This window comes from Mugil cephalus, chromosome 18 (assembly GCF_022458985.1).
Source record: "Mugil cephalus isolate CIBA_MC_2020 chromosome 18, CIBA_Mcephalus_1.1, whole genome shotgun sequence".
Lineage (NCBI taxonomy): Eukaryota > Metazoa > Chordata > Actinopteri > Mugiliformes > Mugilidae > Mugil > Mugil cephalus.
The window spans coordinates 20897642-20917863 of record NC_061787.1 but is presented as its reverse complement, the minus strand read 5'-3'; the positions used below and the strand labels follow the sequence as shown (position 1 = coordinate 20917863).

General features: G+C 42.9%; 1 protein-coding gene and 1 long non-coding RNA gene across 2 annotated transcripts in view; one reads left to right on the top strand and one right to left on the bottom strand.

Annotated features, from left to right (window-relative positions):
* The window catches only part of sspo (SCO-spondin), a 75801-nt gene that overhangs the window by 54020 nt on the left and 1559 nt on the right, over positions 1 to 20222 (bottom strand). The window contains exons 3-34 of the mRNA XM_047568885.1: positions 19871 to 20080; positions 19102 to 19184; positions 18096 to 18266; positions 17794 to 18017; positions 15883 to 15985; positions 15325 to 15483; positions 15139 to 15224; positions 14748 to 14873; positions 13337 to 13493; positions 12973 to 13222; positions 12752 to 12893; positions 12517 to 12658; positions 12251 to 12423; positions 11045 to 11263; positions 10786 to 10951; positions 10290 to 10554; positions 8069 to 8279; positions 7257 to 7351; positions 6926 to 7182; positions 6588 to 6722; positions 6095 to 6297; positions 5866 to 5993; positions 5522 to 5631; positions 5272 to 5421; positions 4910 to 5003; positions 4609 to 4818; positions 3089 to 3294; positions 2845 to 2959; positions 2514 to 2635; positions 2229 to 2393; positions 1914 to 2147; positions 101 to 223 (exon numbers count right to left, since the gene is read on the bottom strand). Of these exons, the coding sequence (XP_047424841.1) occupies positions 101 to 223; positions 1914 to 2147; positions 2229 to 2393; positions 2514 to 2635; positions 2845 to 2959; positions 3089 to 3294; positions 4609 to 4818; positions 4910 to 5003; positions 5272 to 5421; positions 5522 to 5631; positions 5866 to 5993; positions 6095 to 6297; positions 6588 to 6722; positions 6926 to 7182; positions 7257 to 7351; positions 8069 to 8279; positions 10290 to 10554; positions 10786 to 10951; positions 11045 to 11263; positions 12251 to 12423; positions 12517 to 12658; positions 12752 to 12893; positions 12973 to 13222; positions 13337 to 13493; positions 14748 to 14873; positions 15139 to 15224; positions 15325 to 15483; positions 15883 to 15985; positions 17794 to 18017; positions 18096 to 18266; positions 19102 to 19184; positions 19871 to 20080 (5234 nt within the window). The remainder of the gene's footprint in view (positions 1 to 100; positions 224 to 1913; positions 2148 to 2228; positions 2394 to 2513; positions 2636 to 2844; positions 2960 to 3088; positions 3295 to 4608; positions 4819 to 4909; positions 5004 to 5271; positions 5422 to 5521; positions 5632 to 5865; positions 5994 to 6094; positions 6298 to 6587; positions 6723 to 6925; positions 7183 to 7256; positions 7352 to 8068; positions 8280 to 10289; positions 10555 to 10785; positions 10952 to 11044; positions 11264 to 12250; positions 12424 to 12516; positions 12659 to 12751; positions 12894 to 12972; positions 13223 to 13336; positions 13494 to 14747; positions 14874 to 15138; positions 15225 to 15324; positions 15484 to 15882; positions 15986 to 17793; positions 18018 to 18095; positions 18267 to 19101; positions 19185 to 19870; positions 20081 to 20222) is intronic.
* LOC124996061 lies at positions 16741 to 17969 on the top strand. The gene is made up of 3 exons (XR_007110792.1): positions 16741 to 16874; positions 17023 to 17117; positions 17822 to 17969. It is a non-coding gene; the product is annotated as an uncharacterized LOC124996061 (long non-coding RNA).

The following is a 20222-nucleotide window of genomic DNA, read 5'->3' as shown; positions in this document are numbered from 1 at the left end:
TCATTAAATTCTCCCTCTCTGTCTATTTATTTTTATATTTTTTATCCCTTGTTCCTATTTCACCTCCCTCCTCGCCTTATTTCACGATCTGAGAACTCACCACACACCAACTCATCTTCGCCCCGTGGACAGTCTGGGATGCCGTTGCAGACTTGTGTCATGTTCACACAGGTGCGGTTGTCACATGGGAAGCTGCCTGGGCAGGGAGGTATTCGAGTGGAGCCTGGCAGACAGATAATTATTGTCAATTTTTGATTAAAGCATCTTTTAGATAAAACCTATGTTTGGCCTTGAATAGCCTGAGGGATCAACATATCCAGTGCTTAAAAAAATGAACTTTTTTTTTTGAGCAGATGTTTCCCCACTCATCCGGTTGTAGCTTATAGAAAATAGGAAGGTTAAATAGAAAGGTCAAAACTTGTGGCGACTTGTGGCCTTCATCATGGTTATGACCAGTGGTGTCTTTGCATTAGTGGCCAGTGGGGCATCAGAGGGCGCTGCTGTGCAGGGGAGGCTTTTTTTTTATAAGCTTTTATGAGTTAATAAATAATAAACTCTGTCCCCAATGAAATATCTGCAGTTTTCATTTGATTCCTCTGTAGACAGTTTTTATAGTGTAGTTGCGTGTGAATAGTTCGTTGTGCACACAGTTGAGATGACTGATTAACTACTGCACGTAAATGCATACGTACAGCCCACACTTCAGCTTGGGCAGTGGGGCCTGAAGTTCAGGGATTCTCATTGTCTCATATGAAGCAAGGGGCAGGCACAGCACAGTTCTCGCTAGCTCAGCTAACATAGTCAGTGCGTTTACATGCACGTGAAAAAAACAAATTATTGCCTTAATCGGACTATAACAGAAGAACTTAAGTGCATGTGAACACGTTACTCTCATTAAAATGAAGTTCTCATTATCTGATTGAGACACCCAGATAATGCAATTGGAATCGGAGTTTTCATTGGATAATGCGTGTGCACATGTTCCACAACCACTGCACTGGCATGTGACCCCGGAACAAAAACATCCAAGAAAGCCGATCGCAGGAGAGGAAGAAGAGAAAACAGAGCCGCTAGAAGAACTGTCTGAGGGATAGCGCACCAGAAGTAACGCGAACATTACGTACTAATTACGTAATAGGTCAACCGGAAATCGGGCCGTATTAACGTGGTATTATCCCACTGAAAAGATACATATCGCCACTCAGTGTGGATTGTAGTGTCGATTTTCTTGCGCTGCTTGTAAACTGGTACAAGGACTGTAGTCAGAAAGTCAAATTTTGGCTTTTGATTTTGATTAAGCTCTTGCGCACTGAGTAATGTAACATACCAGTAGCTTATTCACATTTTATTCATTCATTGCATGATGAATCAAGTTGACTACCTGGTTAGTGTGAGATTCAGGATGTTACCACTTGAGATGAAGTTGGAGATAAAAGGTTTGGTACGACATCATCCAGAGGATTTAATAATTTCTCAAGAGGGAAAAGACAAAACTAGGGCCTTCAACCAGGAGTGGTTTAATCAGAGTGTTTAACCGGGAGCTCTACAAAGGCGCCTGGTGAGTTTTAATTTATTTTTAATCTAAATGGAATTGATAATGTAGTTCACGTATTGTTTGTATTATAATGGATCCCGTGTAATGCGTAACTGGTGATATGTGTGTTACAGAGCTGTGTACCTGCCTGTGTAGCTGAAATGACTGTTTGGCTGTGGTATATTGTGTGTGGTGACTTTGTATATTGATTGCTGTGTATTGGGTGTGTACCATTCACACCATGAGTCTTTTTTTATTATTATTATTATTGTCAGACTAAAGTTTCGATCTTGAGTACCGAATATAGAGCGAGACTTTGAACACTGCTGTTTGCTGCAGATTTTCCTGCATGGCCCCACCAGAATTTCAGTTAACATACCACAGTTGTCGATACTCTCATCCGAAGCGTCCTTGCAGTGCGGGGTCCCGTCACACAGCTGCTGGTAATTCACACACTGGTCCCCACTGAGGCAGGGCACCTGGCCAGGGCCACATGGAGCTGCGCACTGCTGTTCATCGCTACCATCCAGACAGTCAGTCTCCCCATCACAGTGCCAGGCCTGAGGCACACACTGTCCACCAGTGGCACAGCTGAACTCATAGGGCCTGCAAGCTGCAGAAACAAAGATGTCTGAGAGAAATCAAGTGGCATCAGCTTCGCAGAAATAGTTCTAAACCTCAAACCCACTATTACCTGAGGTGGGGGTGACAGGTGGGAGAGATGGTGTTGTGACACCGGTGTAGCAGTTGGTTCTGTTCTCATCCTCTCTTCCGGGACAGTCTGTCACACCATCACACAGCTTTGTTGTGGCGACACATGTGCCGTCATTACAGGCAAACTGGTCTGGAGCACAGGTCACTGCCAGATGAAGGATAGTGCTGCATTATATTTATGGCCAAATATCAAATCGGTGCAGGATGGAGCTTCGATGGAAAGATGTAATTATAATTTTGTATTATTATTATTTTTTTTATGTACCTTTACTTGGACAGACTGCCTCATCTGTTCCAGAGGGGCAGTCTCTGTGTCCGTCACACACTCTATCAGCAGGGACGCACTGGTCCCCTGGGCACTGAAACTCTCCTGGTGCACACACACACCTACACATCAGCCAAAAGATTAGACAATGACAACATGAAATAGTATTCCACCATGTGCAGGTGCATGATTCTAAAAAACAAGACAAAAAGAAGATATATTTTATTATTCTTGATTGGAAAAAAATGTGACTTCACCATTTTTGTAAAGCCATGAGGACTGGGTGTGGAGCCAGTCTCAAACGTTTCAGAAGAACAGTAAACACACACACCCCCTCTCATCGCTAAGGTCCCCACAGTCATCATGGCCGTCACAACGGTGGAGGAAGAGAATACAGCGGCCTCCAGCACAAAGGAACTCCCCTTCGTCACACACCACACCGCAGTCTGGGCCAACAAAGTGCAATAAATCCCACAGTCACACATGTAGAGTGATAATAACATGACATAAAAAAAACACATGGTAGTGAAATGTATTTTTAAAGTATTTCCAATGCTAATATTTTGATAGTATACCTTGCTCATCTGACCCATCAGCAAAACCACAGTCCAGCCGTCCATCACACACACGGCTGGCTGACAGACACATCCCGTTTGCACACTGAAACTCCCCGGGCGGGCACAAGGGCAGAGGGGTCACAGGTCCGCAGAACTCCTCATCCGATTGGTCGGCACAGTCTGGGTGGCCATCACAACGCAGAGCCAGGTTCAAACATGGACCACTGCAGGGTTGGGGTCAGTTCACTTAATTCACTTCAGAAATGTAACTCTAGTACAAAGACCAAGTCTTTTATCCTGACTTAGGCAACTGATTGATTGATTTTTAAAATGGAACAGTTCATATTAATGAACGTTTACATGTAAATATGAGAGATTATAGCTATACATATAATTTCCATCTTGAGTCCCATTGGCAGGTGAAAAAGTAAATTACAATAACTGAACAAAAACAAAGACAAGAAAAATGAAGAAAAAACACCACACATGATGACGCGACACATCTCCCACATCCACACACCTGGATTTACACAATAAATGTCCCTTATCTCTATTGCACGTAACACTTAAATACTGTCACACATGACTGTACTGCACAGAGCCCACGTCAACACATTTAAAACAAATTAGCCCCATCAGAGGATGAACATTTTCACAGAGGGTTATGATCACAGTTCTGATTTTCTAAAAGCCATGTTTTAAGATGTTTATTAAATGAGGTGAGGTGTGGTAGTTCACGAATTGTACTTGGTATAGAATTCCAGGTTTGGGATGCCCGAGCTGAGAAAACACACTACCCAAAGCACTTTTCCTAAATGGAACTATGCAATCACCTCTAGAGCCTGCTTTGGTTGATGTGCTGGAATTTTTTTTAATGAATTCTTGCAGCGGAGGCAGTGTTGGCCTGAAGAATTTTGTAACCTAAAACAGCATCCATGTATTCTATAATATTATCCAGGTTTAATCACTCATGTTTCTCAAGAATATAACAATGATGGTGCATGTTTGTTTTTTTATCTAGAACCTTTAAATCTTGTTTGTAATCTGTAGCAAAAGGTTTTATAGTTGTTTTACAGTACATTGCCCAACAAATTATGCAATACAACAAGTGGGGCATAATCATTGCGTCAAAATACAGTTTGGCTGAGTTCATCGATGACTAACACAGAGACAAAGTGAGTTGGACTCGAACCCGGACCTTAACGCTGGGAGGTATCAGTGCTAACCACTGAGCAGCTGTGCCGCCCTTTTAAATACTTGTATATTAGATATTTCATATTACCAAATATATACACTGTATATCTATAGATCACATGACATTCAACACTTCATAAATTTAACATAGAAGCAACTCTAGGGGCATTTAGCATTTCACCATTATATGCTAAACTCATGGTAGCATATAATAAAATTAAGTTGATATGTTCGAGGGAAAAGCGTGATGAAAAAGGAAAGATAAAGGTAAAGATTCTAGCATTCCCAGTGGCCAGGACGAAAAGTCAGGACGACCAGCCAACACTGCCTTCCTCTGAGTTTACCTTGGTGTGCTGGTGCAGCGGAACTGGTCTGGGGAGCAGGTGGATGGGCAGACCTCATCCGAACCATCACCACAGTCGTCCTCGTTGTCGCACACCCAATGAGAGGGGATGCAGCGCCCCCCAGCACAGGCAAACTCTGACTCCAGACAGGCAGGGGAGGGAGGCGGGCAAGCCACGCCGTCACACTGCCAAAAACCATCCTCACAGGAACTGGACACAGACAAAGAAATCTATTCTTTTTTTTCTTTTCTATTTAAAAAGAAAATAAATAAATAAAGCACAAGCTTTTAGCGTGACTGACCAGTTCTGGCAGTGTTGAGTGACAGTGGTTCCAGGGGGAAACACGGAGCCCTCCCACTCACATGGACACTGGGTGGACACTACACAGCTGTCCCCTGTTGAATAGAGAACATACTGCCAATCCTGCAATTTTTACATTGTTACTCGTTAAAGATTGCACTTAGAATCATGATAGAGGTTAAAGTGCATTCTGTGATTTACGGATGTCTTGGGACCAAATTTTACTACACTACTGGCATTTTTCATCTTCCTTTTCGACCAAAGTTTTGTGGATAGTATTTGAAAAAAATACAAAGACTATCCACAAAACTTTGGTCGAAAAAGAAGTAGAAGTAAAGTATAGTGTCACAGAGATTGTCTTACCATGTTGGACAGTGCCAGCAGGACAGAAGCAACCCTCCACACAGGAGAGAACTCCACACTGGGAGTGCGGATTCTGCTGAACGCTTGGACAAGAAAGAGAGCACGCTGGACCACAGGGATCGTATACCAGCCCATTCTCACACTGTAGAGCTGCAAGGAAAAAAGAAAACAAAAGGAAACTGAAATGAAGCTGCATGCACTGAATATCTGTGAGTGCTGACAGGGGGCTTATTGCGACACTTGGACATACGGCAGAGCTCCTGGGACCTCCAGCGGATGTAGACCCCTCGACGGTTGCACTCCTCAGCGTAGGCTGCGATGGCTGTGCAGAGGCACTCACAGTCGCCACCTGCATCACAGCTAAAACACACAAATAACCATACAATAAAACCGTATCTAAAGTGATAAGGGGAGTATCCTAATGACTTATTACTTTTAATCACAGCTAGTGGCAATGTTTTGTTGCTTTGCTGTTGTTGTTGATATAACAATGGAGCAATACACATTTCTGGAGATTCAAAGGCAGTAATGCACTGTTAAACATATTGCTAGGACATAATGTGATATCATATACAGATTAGTGTTGTCACTCACCCACAAGCATCAAAGACACACCAGTCATAGTACTGCTGGAAGGGAACCTCAGGGTGGCACAGTGAGAAGAGCTCCTGAGTTAGAACTGCACATCTTTTCCTGGCCCACGTCACCCTGTGGGAATTCAGCTAAAAAGACCATATGTGACAAGTTGCATGTAAGTTGGTTTTCAGGAACAGGGACTAAACGTCTCTTAGGTGAGTGACTGAGTGAGTCTGTGTGAACTCACGGCACACGGGTCTCGAAGGTCCTGGTTTGACACATCGGGGCAGGAGGGGCTGACCTTCCAGGAGTTTCCGAACAGCTCGGCCGTAGACTCCACGATTCCCTGCCGTGTTGTGAAGTCATTCTCTGTGTCGCCATCAAAGTTGCCGCAAAGACCCCCGACCCGACCCCGCAGGTGGGCCGCCAAACGCACATAAACACGCATACCTGAAGAAATAGCTATGTCACGTCTTGCCTTGATTAACTGAAATACATTATTGTGTCTTGCAGGCTTGTTTCCAGTGTGCACATTATAGAATGCATGAAAAAAATATCAATATTTTTATGAATTCTATAATGTGCACATTGGTAACAGGCCAGGTAGAGACTTTTATTTGGCCTGTGTGCTGTTTGTATGACATCCCTGGTCTGTGGAAACATTGAGAGTCTGCAGCCTACAGAGAGCATGACAAGTGTGAACATTATGTGAATAAATAAGGTTGATGCATGTGTGCTACCTCCATCCCACAGCAAAGTGACCCCGAGTCGGGAGGAGAGGGAGACAAACAGGCCAACTCTTTCCAAAGTCAGGCCGCTGCCACTGTAGGACTTTGGCAACGTGACTGGCATCCCGTTTACTGTCACAGCTTTGCCTGAATGCAAGAGACAACACAGCTCACATCGTGACAGGACAACGTGGTTACTACCGTCAGTGTGTCAAAGACAGCAGAGAAACTCTAACACTAAAGGTTTTTCCTTTGAAATGGCATCGTTACGTGTGATTTTTTCCCCAAGAGCTCAGAGACATCTGAAAACTTTAAATTTCTCAGAAATAGCCTCTCTAATGTCCCCTTACCTCTCAGCAGGTGTATGACGGTGTTTGCAAGGCTGAGGGTGACTGACTTTGTGCATGTGACCCCGGTGCTCCCACACGGCACATTCTCCGCTGTGACGCTGAACAAACCGCTGGTCTCCCTCGCCAGCACGTACTGGCAGTCACCCAGGAAAGAGTAGCAGCGTCCGTCGAATGTCACGTAGTGCGGGTCGCCGGTTGCCACGCATACGCCAGCACAGACGGACTGGCTGCAGTGCCAGCGTCGCTCCTTGCACACACTGCAGGAAAGAATGAAGCAGAGCTGAGATAATTAAATGATAGGGGAATAAAATCTGGGAACTGCATACATTACCATGTGTTGCAGTCCTTAGTGATGGTGTCGTTGCTGTAATAAAGTCGACCATTGTGGTGACACGGGCACTCGTCTGGCAGCACGCAGCGATCACCCTAAAGTAAAGATTAGAGGTCATAAAGTGCAGTGACACAGTTATGATTAGGAACTGGAATACCATGGCCACTCAGATTTTTAGATCTAATTTGTGATATCTTTCTCTGAAGCTGCCATGGATACAATGGAACTTAAAAAACAAAAGCACAACCCATCTTTCAGTACAGTGATGTTATTCATCTTGACGATCCGTATCTACAGTTTTATCATTGTCTATATACTGTACATCAATCAAGCATAACATTATGACCACGTTCCTAGTATTGTGTAGGTCTCCCTTGAGCCTCCAACACTGAGTTGTGACTCATCAGAGAATGGGCATGGTCCTCTTGAGGGTGCTATCATGTCTGGAAACAATGGACATGTGGATGTTGTAAATGGCCTTGGGTTCAGGTGAACACCTTGTGCTGTTTTTCATGTTCTTTGAGCTGTTCCTAAACCAGCAGGATACAGCCTGCATAGCAATTTACGTGAAACTGTGCAGGATGGGGGGTGTCTGGTCTGGTCTAGGTGGGTGGTACATGTCTAAGTAACATGCACATGAATGCCAGGTGCAAATGTTTCCCAGCAGAACACTGAACTGTCACAATATGGTCAATCTTATTTAGTTTTTCCTGTCAGTGGTCTTAATGTTATGGTTGATGTGAGTATGTGACAGTGGACCTACTTTCTCCTTTAGAATTACATCCATTCAGAAAGTTTTAAAATTCACCCACTAGTAAGACAGTTCCCTGAGGACAGACGCAGCCAGATAGTGGCTCTCTGCAGTTTGACTGTGTCACACCAGACTCCTGCTGTTGGCCAGGAGGGTCCAGGCTGGAGCAGGTCAGGAGGCAGGAGCGTGGAGAGTAGACCAGAGATCCAGGACACTGGTTCACCTCCTCACAGCGCTCCTGAGAGCAGTTAAACAGCCCCCGTTCACACACACTGTGTGAGGAAGAGAAGAGTGAGCCAATTTAGGATTCACACGACATTTACTGTTCCAGATGGACATGAGAGGCTATTAACATCTATTTAGACCATACAATTAAAGAGAATGATTCAGCAAACACAACTTTGCATAGAGATATAAGAAATAACATAAATCCTATTCATCTAAAGTGGAATGAAGACACCTGGTCTCCTCAAGAAACAGTAAATCTAAATCCTTTCTCATAACACATTAACTTTGGAATTTAAACTCTATTCACAAACTGTGATGGTGCAACAACAAAATGTACTGAAGTCTGACGTTAATCATTTCTCTGGAATCGTCAGCCAAGGTTCATGTGTGTGATCTTTCATATGTGGGTAATAATTAGCTATGTTTCCTCATCACAAATAATCAGGTCAACATACAGATAGCAGAGGCGCAAATAAAATAAGTCACATAGAAAAAACACAATGCACAGATGCACACATGCAATCAAATCTGATTGAGCAAGACAAATGAATCAGCTTCATTCTACTGCTGCTAGGATCTCACTGATTTATGAATAGCGGACTTGAACCCATCGAGTGATGATTGCTGTGATTATGTAGTGAAGAAATACAATGAAATCAACCTATCCTGTATCTGGGAGCAGGAATATAGAGTGATTTCATCAGAGCTCTTGCACCACCAAGTATGACAGTCTGCAGCTTCACAACTAAGACTTTATTTTTGAATTATCCTGAGTGCTATTATCGGGCACCAAATAAGTAACTGAGTCTAAACCTAGTGACATAAATTCACCTAAGGACCTCCCCTGTGCAAACAAAGTAGTCATTTACACACTCTGTCACCATAATCCCTGACCTCCTCCAACCTGTTGCTGAAGCAAAACAAGGGCACATTTGTTTGTGTACCTGTGTATTCCAGACTTTATCAGAGTCAATGTCCAGGATCAAGACTGAGCGGCATTCTGTCTCTATTATATTACAGCTTCATCTAGTCTAGGCTATGGCCTGATGGCAATAAAGAAAGAAATCTTTATCATAACTGGAAAACAATAAAAGATGCATGCAGACGGCTGTAAAAAAGGGAGACTTTAAGAGGTGTTGTTAACATTCCATCAGTATAACTGTGTTAGAAAGAGACTATTGTGATGCAACCTCTATAAATAAGACTTCTGTCTGGCAGGTTTACTTGATCTGACGGGCTTAACTGCAAGAATTTCACATCTGTATTAATATTTAGCAGATGTGAAATTCTACAGTCTGGTCTTGCGGTGTTTATAAGGAAACTGGTATTCTGTCAAAAGTCACCATAACAGCCAGGAATAATGGCTCAAAAGGAATTTTCATACATGTTAAACTTTTTATAATCTGTAAATATCAGCTCCTAACAACCATGTAAGCACATGATATGATCCTCTCTGTCTGAGCGGAACAAATACATAAACAACATGAGGATTTTGTGATGCAGGTGGCAAGACAACAAGTTTTGGTCTACTCCCATAAAGACTGATGAAGGGCAGAGATTTTTGTTCATTTTTTCAATCAAATAAATCAAATCTGTTATTACAGGATTGTTAATGGATTCCTACGTCATGTTCAGGAAGTTGCACCGATCAGGGAACGCATGTGCGACCGTGTTTATATACAGTTTGCGGAGTGATATCCCACGCAACTTTTTTAACGATCATGGCAGCACTCTGCATCCAAGGAGAAGAGGAGATTTGGTGGCACAAATCGGGCAGTGTGCGAGACACAGTGATTTATTCAAATATCAGCAGCCTTTTGAAAGAGTGTGGGTTTGACCGGTCCATTCTTCAGGTCATCAACAAACTGCAACGTTATCTGCAATGTACGTGATGAAGTATGAGGGAGGGAAAAAAAGGCACACAGCTCTCACAGCGGGAGGTCCGATCTGGGATATTCGATGTGAAAGTGGTAGAAGTCTAAGTCTAAACCAGAACCAATGTGAGAAGTGTCATTGTGACTCGTTTTGAGTCTAACCCTAACGCTATTACATACCAGGTGTTACAGTTGTTCTGAACCACAGCCCCAGGAGGATATGTCTTGTCTCCTTGCACACAGGGGCACAAGGTGATGGGAACACACTGGCCCTGGTGGTCCTGCATGAGCCGTGGTGGGCACTGACATCCCGGAACGCACATTCTGCGGCCCATTCCACCATCCTCACTGTCATCGCAGCTCCAGCCATGTCGCAGGTCGGAGCAGGAGCCCCCACATGCGTGACCACACTCCTGGTATACCTGACCCCCTGAGCACTGGGCCGCTGGAGAGGAAGGAGGGGAGTTAGTTTAGTTTTAGTGCCAAGTCCCAGTGCTGTAACACCAAACTGATGTAGGGGTCAGTTTTCAACTGTCCCCTTGGACCAAATCGAGTATACATACATACATATAGTACCTTAGACTAACTAGTACGTAACTTTGAAATCACTAAGAAAATAAAAGTACTGTGCATAAAACTCTTGAGGACCCATTGGAGTAATTGGTCCACCACTTACGACAGAAGGTGTGGTTGCGCCAGTGGACTGCAACACCCTCCTGAGCACAGTGTCGGGCGTAGGCCGTGAGGACGGTGCAGTGACAGGACCTCTGTGGAGCACATCCACAAATCTCTGACAGACAGAGACGGAAATAAGGCTCTCTCTCCACCACGTCGTGGCACACCTATAGAATTGGCAGGGGAGGTGTTTGTGTGATTACCACAAAAAGATGGGTAATAACCCGAGATACTAGTGGAAACATTGCATACATGCTGACCTGAAAGACAGAGCTGTGTATGATGGCACACACTGTCTCCGCGTGCTGTCTCCTCTGAGTGTAGGTGGAGCAGGGATCGGGTGGAGCTCCTCCAGGCAGAGCACAGTGCTCTGTTGTGAATTTGGTGGCAAAGGATGACACGCTGTTCTCCACGTCTCCTTCTGGTGTGGTAAAGTCATCATGCTGGTTCCAGGTCAGCGTTCCGCAAAGGCCTCGCACCTTGAATATAACAAATGCAGTCATATATAGTCATCGACAAAACAAAAGAACAATTCCATGCACAATTTGTATGCATTTTAGTGAAGTGGGGAATTGATTGACTTGTACATTAAGAAAGAAAAAACACAGGAGAGATAGCTCAGAAGCCAAGTATCAGCTGTCCACCTACACCTGAAGCAGGGGTTCCCAAACTTCAGAGTGCCATGGCCCTCTTTAAAATCTGAAAATCTCTTGCGGCGCATCCAACAACTCTGATCAACACACAAGACGAATTATTTCTTCTTTTTATTTCATGCATAGAGCAATATGTTACTGTGGCATGTAATTATTATATAATATTATTATTCAAAAGTTGGTCAGATAAATGAAGAATAAAACGTAATTTAAATCACATGGTTTTGTTTTATTAGTTGTGATTACTTTTATAAATTAAAATATTTAACCATAAATATTTAATGGTTACTTAAAACTTAAAATAGAAAATTACCTCTCGCAGCCTTCCTGTAGTACCTTTGCGGCCCACCAGGGGTCGCGGCCCACACTTTGGACAATGGACATGTCTACCACGTGTCCATTGTCCTTCAGGTCCTGAAGGACAATGGACATCTGGTAGACAGATAGTATGAAAGAAAAGTGAAGGAAGCCATCTATGTAAAATTGAGTGGAGTCTCTGGCTGATAATGGGTCGTTAGAGAAGCACTCATTGGGGACAGAATCAAAGGTAAGTACCTTCATGAAAACAGACCCAAGTCTGCCATGCAGTTTGCAGGTGGACAACACTGGCAGATATTCCTATTAAAACCCCAACTACAACCAGTCTTTTAGTGAAGAAGCTACTTGGTAGAAGGATGAAACACCTTCAAGGAACCCTGCGAGTCCAGTTGCCCTCAAGATCTGCATGATGGAAAACCTTTCCAGACAACACCATACAATGGACTAAATCAGAATCAAAATGGAAAAGTGGACCAGGTGTAGTGTAACAGTCACCTTGTTTGCAAAGCCCGGTTGCAGGGTGACAAGGACCAAGGGTCCATTAAGGAGCCAGAGTATCTGAGATCCAAACACCTGAATGTGGAGAAATAAAGAGGAGGCCCTGCGCACCACCAGGTCCCCAGTCACAACAGGCAACATCTCCCTCTGGCCATTCAGCGTCACTGTGCCTGGAAGTAACCACACCAGCTTTGTAACCAATCAGAAGTGAGTTAGACACAGATATAGAAAGATGTCCAAAGAAGTAAGTTTGACTAACTAACCTGTATCTGTTATGGTGACTGTGGTGTGTAGTGCTGTGACTGAAAGTTCTCTTAGACAACCCAGTCCTCCTCCACCTTCCACTCCTCCTGCTGCACACTCCCCACAGCGCACACTCACCACCAGCTTCCGGTCGACAAAGTCCTTAACACACATAGCATAAAGGAGATGTGGCACACACACACACCTAATGCCTAATGCACCTAATAAATGTGCATTACATTGTGTAGGTCTCACCTCCACAGCAATGAAAGAACAACCTCCACCCTGCAGGGAATACCTCTTTTTGTCAAAAGTGGTCACCTGTAGAGCCCCCATCAGAGTGCACTGGGCGGCACACTTCTCCGCAGTACACTGCCACTGACCTCCTCTGCACACACTGTGAGGATCAAGCGTGAGGAAGTGACATGGGCAAAAATGAGTCGGGCGAAAGAAAGGCACACATATTTACAATTTACCAGGTGTTGCATCTCTGCTGTATCCTGTCCCCTGACTGATAGGTGTGCCTTCTATGGAAACAGGGACAATCGTCTCTTTTCAGGCAGAGTCCCTGGTGAAAGTAGAGACCTGGAGGACACTCGCAACCACTGACGCACTCCTCCCTGCACTGGCTCATGGCTGCGGCAGGCTGGGGCTGGGGGGAAGAACAGCTGGGGGGACAGGAGGACACACAATCGGAGAACACCTGACCTCTGGGACAGACACGTCCTGGAAAACAGCAGATGGTTAAAATTGCGTTATGAGAGTCATCCTGTTGCACCGGCAGGTTTCATTGCCTTTGCTTATTTGCTTTAAACTGAAGAAACTGTTGCATCTCCGTACCACATAGCGTGACCGTCCTCCATGTTATGACGGCGTGCTGCTGGCCACACTCTCTGGAGTAACTGGCCAGCGTGTCACATACTGCAGCCTCCTTCTCTTTGGGTGGCAGGCTACAGTACAGGTAAAGACAAGTGTCTATGTAGGCCGCTGGGTCCACCTGAAAGACACAAAGAAACAAACCAAATCAACTGCGGGGGGGGGGGGGGAGAAAGATTGTAGGGGCCCATGATTAAGAGGGGTCCAGAGAGGCCCTAATAAAATTATAATACTGACATAAAAAAAAGAGAGGAGAAGGAGTCAAAGGGTCGACAGTATGTCACCCAATACTTAAAAAAGCGAGGTGGGTTTGTTAGTGATTCATGCGGTGGAAAGTTATAGAATATTAACTTTGTCCATGGTCTGTAAGATAGCTCACTTTTCTCCCCATGTTAGCTCATATTTCTGAATAACACTGGGTTTTTAAATTTCACTGTTGTTTTTAGTTAAATAATTAATGCAGCCAAACTCCACCTGCCCCTGAAACAGCCCCAGTGCCCCCACATGAGGAAGGAGGTGAGCAGCTGTGTTGAATTAATAATAATGATAAACTTTATTACAGTCTCAAACAGTGATGGGAATAACGGCGTTAAAATAATAATACTAATAATAATACTAATACTATACTAATACACAAGGCCGTTGCCGTTACTGACAATTACACAGGGCGCGTTATAAACTAAAGCTGTCTGTTGTCGTCCGACTTGGCCCTCAGCCACAGGAGCCGCAAAGCTGTTTTTTTTTTCTTTGGTGAATAGAGGAGGGAGGGGACCACCATTTTCTGATGTTTTTTTTTTGTTTGTTTTTTTTTGCTGAGATTTTATTTGCTTCCCCACAGATGATAATTGCTATTATTTTCATGGAAGAGTTTATTTTATAGTTAAGTTTTGTATTTTTCAGCCTAATTTAGAGTTTATTGTTTTTTTAGTGTTGCAGCAAATTAATCTAAATGATTCCATTGTATTCAGAGTGCTCAGTGCTTACCTATGTTGTACCTATAGGTACCTATGTACCTATGTTATCATGTTTTTCTTTTTTCACAAATATGGAAATGATAGTCAAAAATACCATCAAAATGCATAGTTTTATGTAAAATAGCATCACAAATGTTCACTGGCGTCCTGGCCGGGCCCAAAATCCCTAGCGGAATACTATTACATCAGTCAATAATAATGCCAGTCAAAAGTATTCTTAGGCAACGTTAACTTGATTCTGCCCGACAATTGTCTTTTATTTAGTGCTTTCCAGTCACTTGTTAGTGTTTAAGGCAGTTTCATATGTAAAAGCTCTTTTCAACTCAATACAGGTTTAGCTTTCAAAGACATAAGATTAAAATATCTCTAATGTCCCAAAGCCAGTGTGAGTTGTGTCTGACCCTAGGGTGGCAGTGTGTGAAGGGGTTTTCCAACAGTCGGTGACACGCTGACTCTGCCTGCCTTCGAAGAGCCGGGTCTCCTGCAACGTCGCAGCTGTGACCGAGCTCGGCCGCATCGCTGCAGGCCTGAGGGGAGCACGGGAACACAGAGAGAGGGGGTCAGTTAGATACTCTCAATGCACTGTACCTTTACGTTACTCTGTACTCTCTTTTCACACCAAATACCATTTCTGAAACAATTTAGTGTCTCCTACAGCCAGATAGTGTGTTGCTTTTGTGTTTGGTAGCTAGTGATGGCTTCCAGTGTGAATTCAAAGAGCACAAATGTGAAGTGCCTTGTTGAGAAAAAGAGAAATGTTGCTATAGACGGGACATGTATTCAGTGCAGTACTTCGTTGTTCTGGTCAGGAACTTTCCATGAGTTGCCAAAGCTGGCGGCGTACTGGGACACAGCTCCAGCCATTGTGGTGAAATCATCTGTGGCAGCCAAAGACAAAAAGAGGTTTTGAACACACTGCAAAGGTGTTTAACTTCAAGTTATGTCAAGAGAACACGTGGATGGGTGCATTTCACTCACCGTCAGCGTTGTTGTTGTAAATTCCACAGAGCCCCCGGGTGGCTGCAAGGTGCTCGGTGGTCACCGTCAGGTACACAGTGTTAGCCAGGTCAAACTTCAGCCTCACACCTAGACCGCTCTCCACAAACACAAAGTCCCCCAGCCAATGCACGCTTACTCCTGCAAGAAATAAGAAGTAAAAATGCAGCAGCAAGTACATAATACACAAAATATATAGTACACAAAATGTTGATTAGTGAGGTATGCTTTGCAGAGCCACCGTCAATAAAAGTGTTACTCATGTTATCTTGACTACAGAAGATCTTGACTATTTTGCAGTGGTTGCACATATGCACACACAAGATCTCTTGACTTTACTAATCTAGAGAACACAAAAGATTCAGAAGCTTAAAGAAACTTTCATTTAAACGGTAATTTATTTCGTCCTGAAATATTTTCATTTAAGCACATTTGGGTCAGTACAGATTTAAATGTGTCATGAGTTTATTTCCTTGTTAACAGTATCAGTGCAAAAGGCAAATACAGAGGCAGATTTAGAGAAAGCTGGGGATAATTTACCATTCTGGAAAAGTGGCTCTCCGTTTGGAACAGGCTTGCCGTTCAAGGTTAAATTCCTGTGACGAACTGAAACCAAATCAAGCCCCAGCATCATCCTCAGCACCTGAAAGCAAAACACATTAAAACACACTCACATACACAACAAACCACCTTTTTTTTTTTTTTTTTTTGCACAGAAGTAAACACAAATGATAAACGACACGCTGGAAAAATCTTATCAAGTATATTTCTCTCATTTCTAGTCAAAAAACACAACTGCCTAACGAGTACCATTTGGTACTTGTTATTTGGACTTGTTTTAAGACATTACATCTTGAATATCTTGTTAAGTGAAAACGTCTTGGAAACATCTTGTTTTGAGTCATATGAAACAAGCTTTTTTGACATTTGAAGAGACTTTTGAGCGGCTGTGTTGTTCCCAAAAGATAAACCATCTTGTTTCAGGAATTAGACTTACTTGATTTAAGAAAATACATCTTGTTTATAGGAAAGCCTTAAGTTTTAACAGATTTTCACGATAGTGACTTTCTGGAGTCTCTGCCGTTTGCCTCATGGTGATCACAAGACTAGAGATTCCCAGAATGTTGAACTATTCCTTCAATCAAAATAAAACTCCAATAAAATGGAATAAAATACAATGATACACAAGTCCAGGATTTTCTAATATAAAATTAATTTCTGCCATAAATCCCCGCTTTGGAAATGGTAGCAGTCTATGGTTCAGCAGTGGTCAGAACGTCCCGCTAGTTTACCGCACTGCGCAGCCCACATTAAAGATTAAACGATTAATTTTATTAAAATTAATTTTAATTATTTATCTATTTCCATCTCTGAAAAACAACGTGTTTTATTCAGAATCTCAATGAGCACCTGTTTTTTTTAAGAAGTGAGACGTCTCACTTTTTTAACGTGTCGGTTGAAAGTTGGACATGCGCAGTAGCGAACACAAAGAAGAAGAACAACAGTACGGCTTTCTGGAGGGAACGTTACAGGTTCGTAATAAAGCTACCTCGTCCCAGACATTTTGAATTTGTATTTCATTGTAGGTTAAGTTGTATCGAATATCTCGAGTTTTTTAGTCACATACGTTTTAAACATTATCCATGTTTCAGTCTGTATTTGTTGTGTACACTGTTGCAGACGAGCACGAGCTAACGCTACCTGAGCTAACTTGCTAGCTAAAACCGCTAACAGCACGGACGAACTTGATGATGCCATGGTGCCGACTTTAAGAGGTAGTGTAGTCAAATATACATTTTGCACATAGTTCAATTAAATCCAGTTACTGGGGTGGATTTACTCAATTCTATACTAAAACATTAACCTAGCCACAACTTAAAATGTAAATTATTTAGAATTTATGCTTTTATGAGTTTCTCCAAAATTGTAGATTGCTATATACATTCTGTATATTTGAATTAAAATTCAAAGTAGTTGTCTTAAATGCACTTGAATTGAGATGAATTATGATTAATATTATTATGATACAATGAGTAAAAAATATGAGTATTTCCAGCTAACTTCAAGACATATTTTATCCTAAAATGCTTAAATAATCACTTTCTAATCTTATTTGAAGTTGGTGGTGGTCTAAAATCTAGGACAATGTCGCTATTTTAGAACTTAAAATGAGTTAAATACACTTGAAATAAGGGGGATGACATGAACAGTGAAAAAACAAAAAGCTACTTTTGAGCATTACAAGCTTACTATGATACACAACACTTTCTAATACTAGTAAAATATAGCTCAAAATAAGTTTTCCTGGCTAATTTCAAGACCGCTTCCATCTCAAACGTCCTAAATATCACATCTTATTTCAAGAAATCTTGACAAGCCGATTTTCACTAGTTCCATTTATTTTGCTTATTTCAAGCAAAAACGTCTTGTAAGGGGCATTTTCCAGTGTACCTTACTGCAGTCTCCTCTCCCATCACAGACTGTGCTGATATAAACAGCCCAGGTGCCATCGGTGGATGAGGCCAGCAGGTAGGTGCAGCTCCCCTGGAAATGGAAGTGCTTCCTGTCAAAAGTGCGGTAGTGAGCTCCACCCCAGGACATGCAGGTGGCCGAGCCTTGAGGGACCCTGGCACTGCCCAGCAGGCCGCTACGCACCAGAGGAGAAGACTGGGAGTCTGGAGGGAAGAAGCGAGATCAATTAAAGGGGAAAAGACAGCAATGAATTCAGTGCTCTGTCTGTGCACGTTCTCCACCTGGAAGTAGAGTGTAGCTGCAGGACAAGCAGGTCTGGTCAGAGGCATTTTTCCAACTCAGTCCCCACAAGCTGCTGCAGCACTGCTCCATGGGCATGAGTGAGGAGTTATGAACTCCGGGGAATTCCTCACAACTCCACGTAGAGTAGCACCGACCACGCGTACCTACGCCTGGGAGGCAGAAAGCAGAGATAAAAGGTCAGTGATTGGAAAGTTGTTCATGATACTCATCCTTGTACAGTATGCTCTCTTTTGTGTTAGTAATTACAATGACGTATTTGTAGTGGGTGGGCTTTAGTCGGAGGCAAATCCATCCACAGGAAATACAATTGCTTATTTGGACTAGCAAGTTGTGTAGGCTTGTTTTATGTGAATATGGACTGTCACGTACTTTCCTCGAGTGGAGTGTTACTTGAAAAAGTTAACATTAATCGACAGGACCTGATTGGCCAAATCATATACAGCAGCAGCCCAGTGGAATCTGACAGGATTAGCTACTGAGCAACGGTTGGAAACAGGCCAACGGCTAAGTGGCTAATGTAAAGCAAAATGATGTTGGCTGTGTTAGATCTGAAAAATATGAAGTAAATGAAAAGTGCTATGAAAGTATCAAAGCAGCATATTACTTCTAACATTGGATAACTTTCTAGCAGAAGCTAGGTAGTCTCATATTCTGCTCTATGGTTTTTGCTTCCAGCTAATAGACGGTAAGGGGTCTATATGACATCAACAAATACAAAACAAAGTATTATTTTGCTGTGCATCTGATGTCATTGTATTGGGTCTTATTTATTTTTATTTGTATATTTTTTCTTGGATTTACTGTTTTTATTTTGTCAGCTTCCTCCTCCGTGTTTCTTGTCCTGCTTCACTTCCTGCCTGTGTTTTGTATTTTTTTGCCCAGCTATGGTGCATTGCTTACACAGTGTTTCATCTCACATGTGAAGTAATACGACGACGTGTGCATGCAGTACTGGGAACGGACTCATAGGTTTCCGGCCCTCACCCTCAGAGCAGCGTGGTCCACCCCAGCCCTCACAGCAGGCCCTCACTGTCTTGTTCACCACCTGGGTCTCCATCTCTGGGGGTCTGAGGTGAACAAACATGGGGAAACAAGTCAGTACATTCACAAACCGTACTGGCCACTGTGGACTAAAGGGGGTTTCCTTCACAGTCACATGGGACTTTTAATTCATCCGCACTGGTAAGATTTACAAGCTTCACCACAAGCCAGAACATGTAGTGCAGAATAAATTAGTTGATATTTGATGATACTGGTTTATAGATTCAAGACTCAAAGAGTTTATTGTCACATGCACAGTACAGAGACACGTACAGTGAAATTCTTCTTTTGCCACCGACCCAACAATACAAAATCTCAGAAACAAAATATAAAACATGCAAGTGCAAATAACTTCTAGCAACTACCTCATTCTTTTTACCACAAGAGGAGCAATGTAATCTGATCATAGTTGGCACAGTCCTCTACTGTCTGCCAGGAGCTTGTAAATGTGTACCCCAATATAGTCACAGAAAAGTAGCTTTTGCACTCGTATGCAAGTTAATTGGAATGAATAATTTGGTACAAGTTATTGTTTTTAAGGAAATGGTTTTTAAAAGACTATTCCTCCTGCAATTTGCGAGGAGAGCATGGTATGCACAGAGGATGCTGTCCAAAAACCAACCAAAAGAGTGGAGTGAAACAATCCCTTTACACCATCAAGCTATGCTCTGATAATGTTTTGGACTCACAATCGCTGAAACTTTTCACTTACTTGTACAAGAAACAGGATGCCTTGGGCCCCTGGTGTTTGTAGTACAGCGCGATGCCGTCATCTCCCCCGTGCCTGGTGCGCATCCTGTCCACATCCAGCCTCCAGCCTTGGATGTTAAACTGGTACACCTCAGAACAGCTTACTTCAAGCTGCAGACGTGGGGACATGACCCGCTCCACTCTCTCCTCCACCGTGTGTTCACACCAGTGTCTGGAACATGAGTGTTCATTTTGCACAAAAATACCTGCTTAGACTTTCTTACCTAACTTTCCACAAATATTCTCATGATAAATATTCAAAAGCTAAAACTAAGGCAGAAAAAAAATTGATGTATTTATACTGATAATAGTAT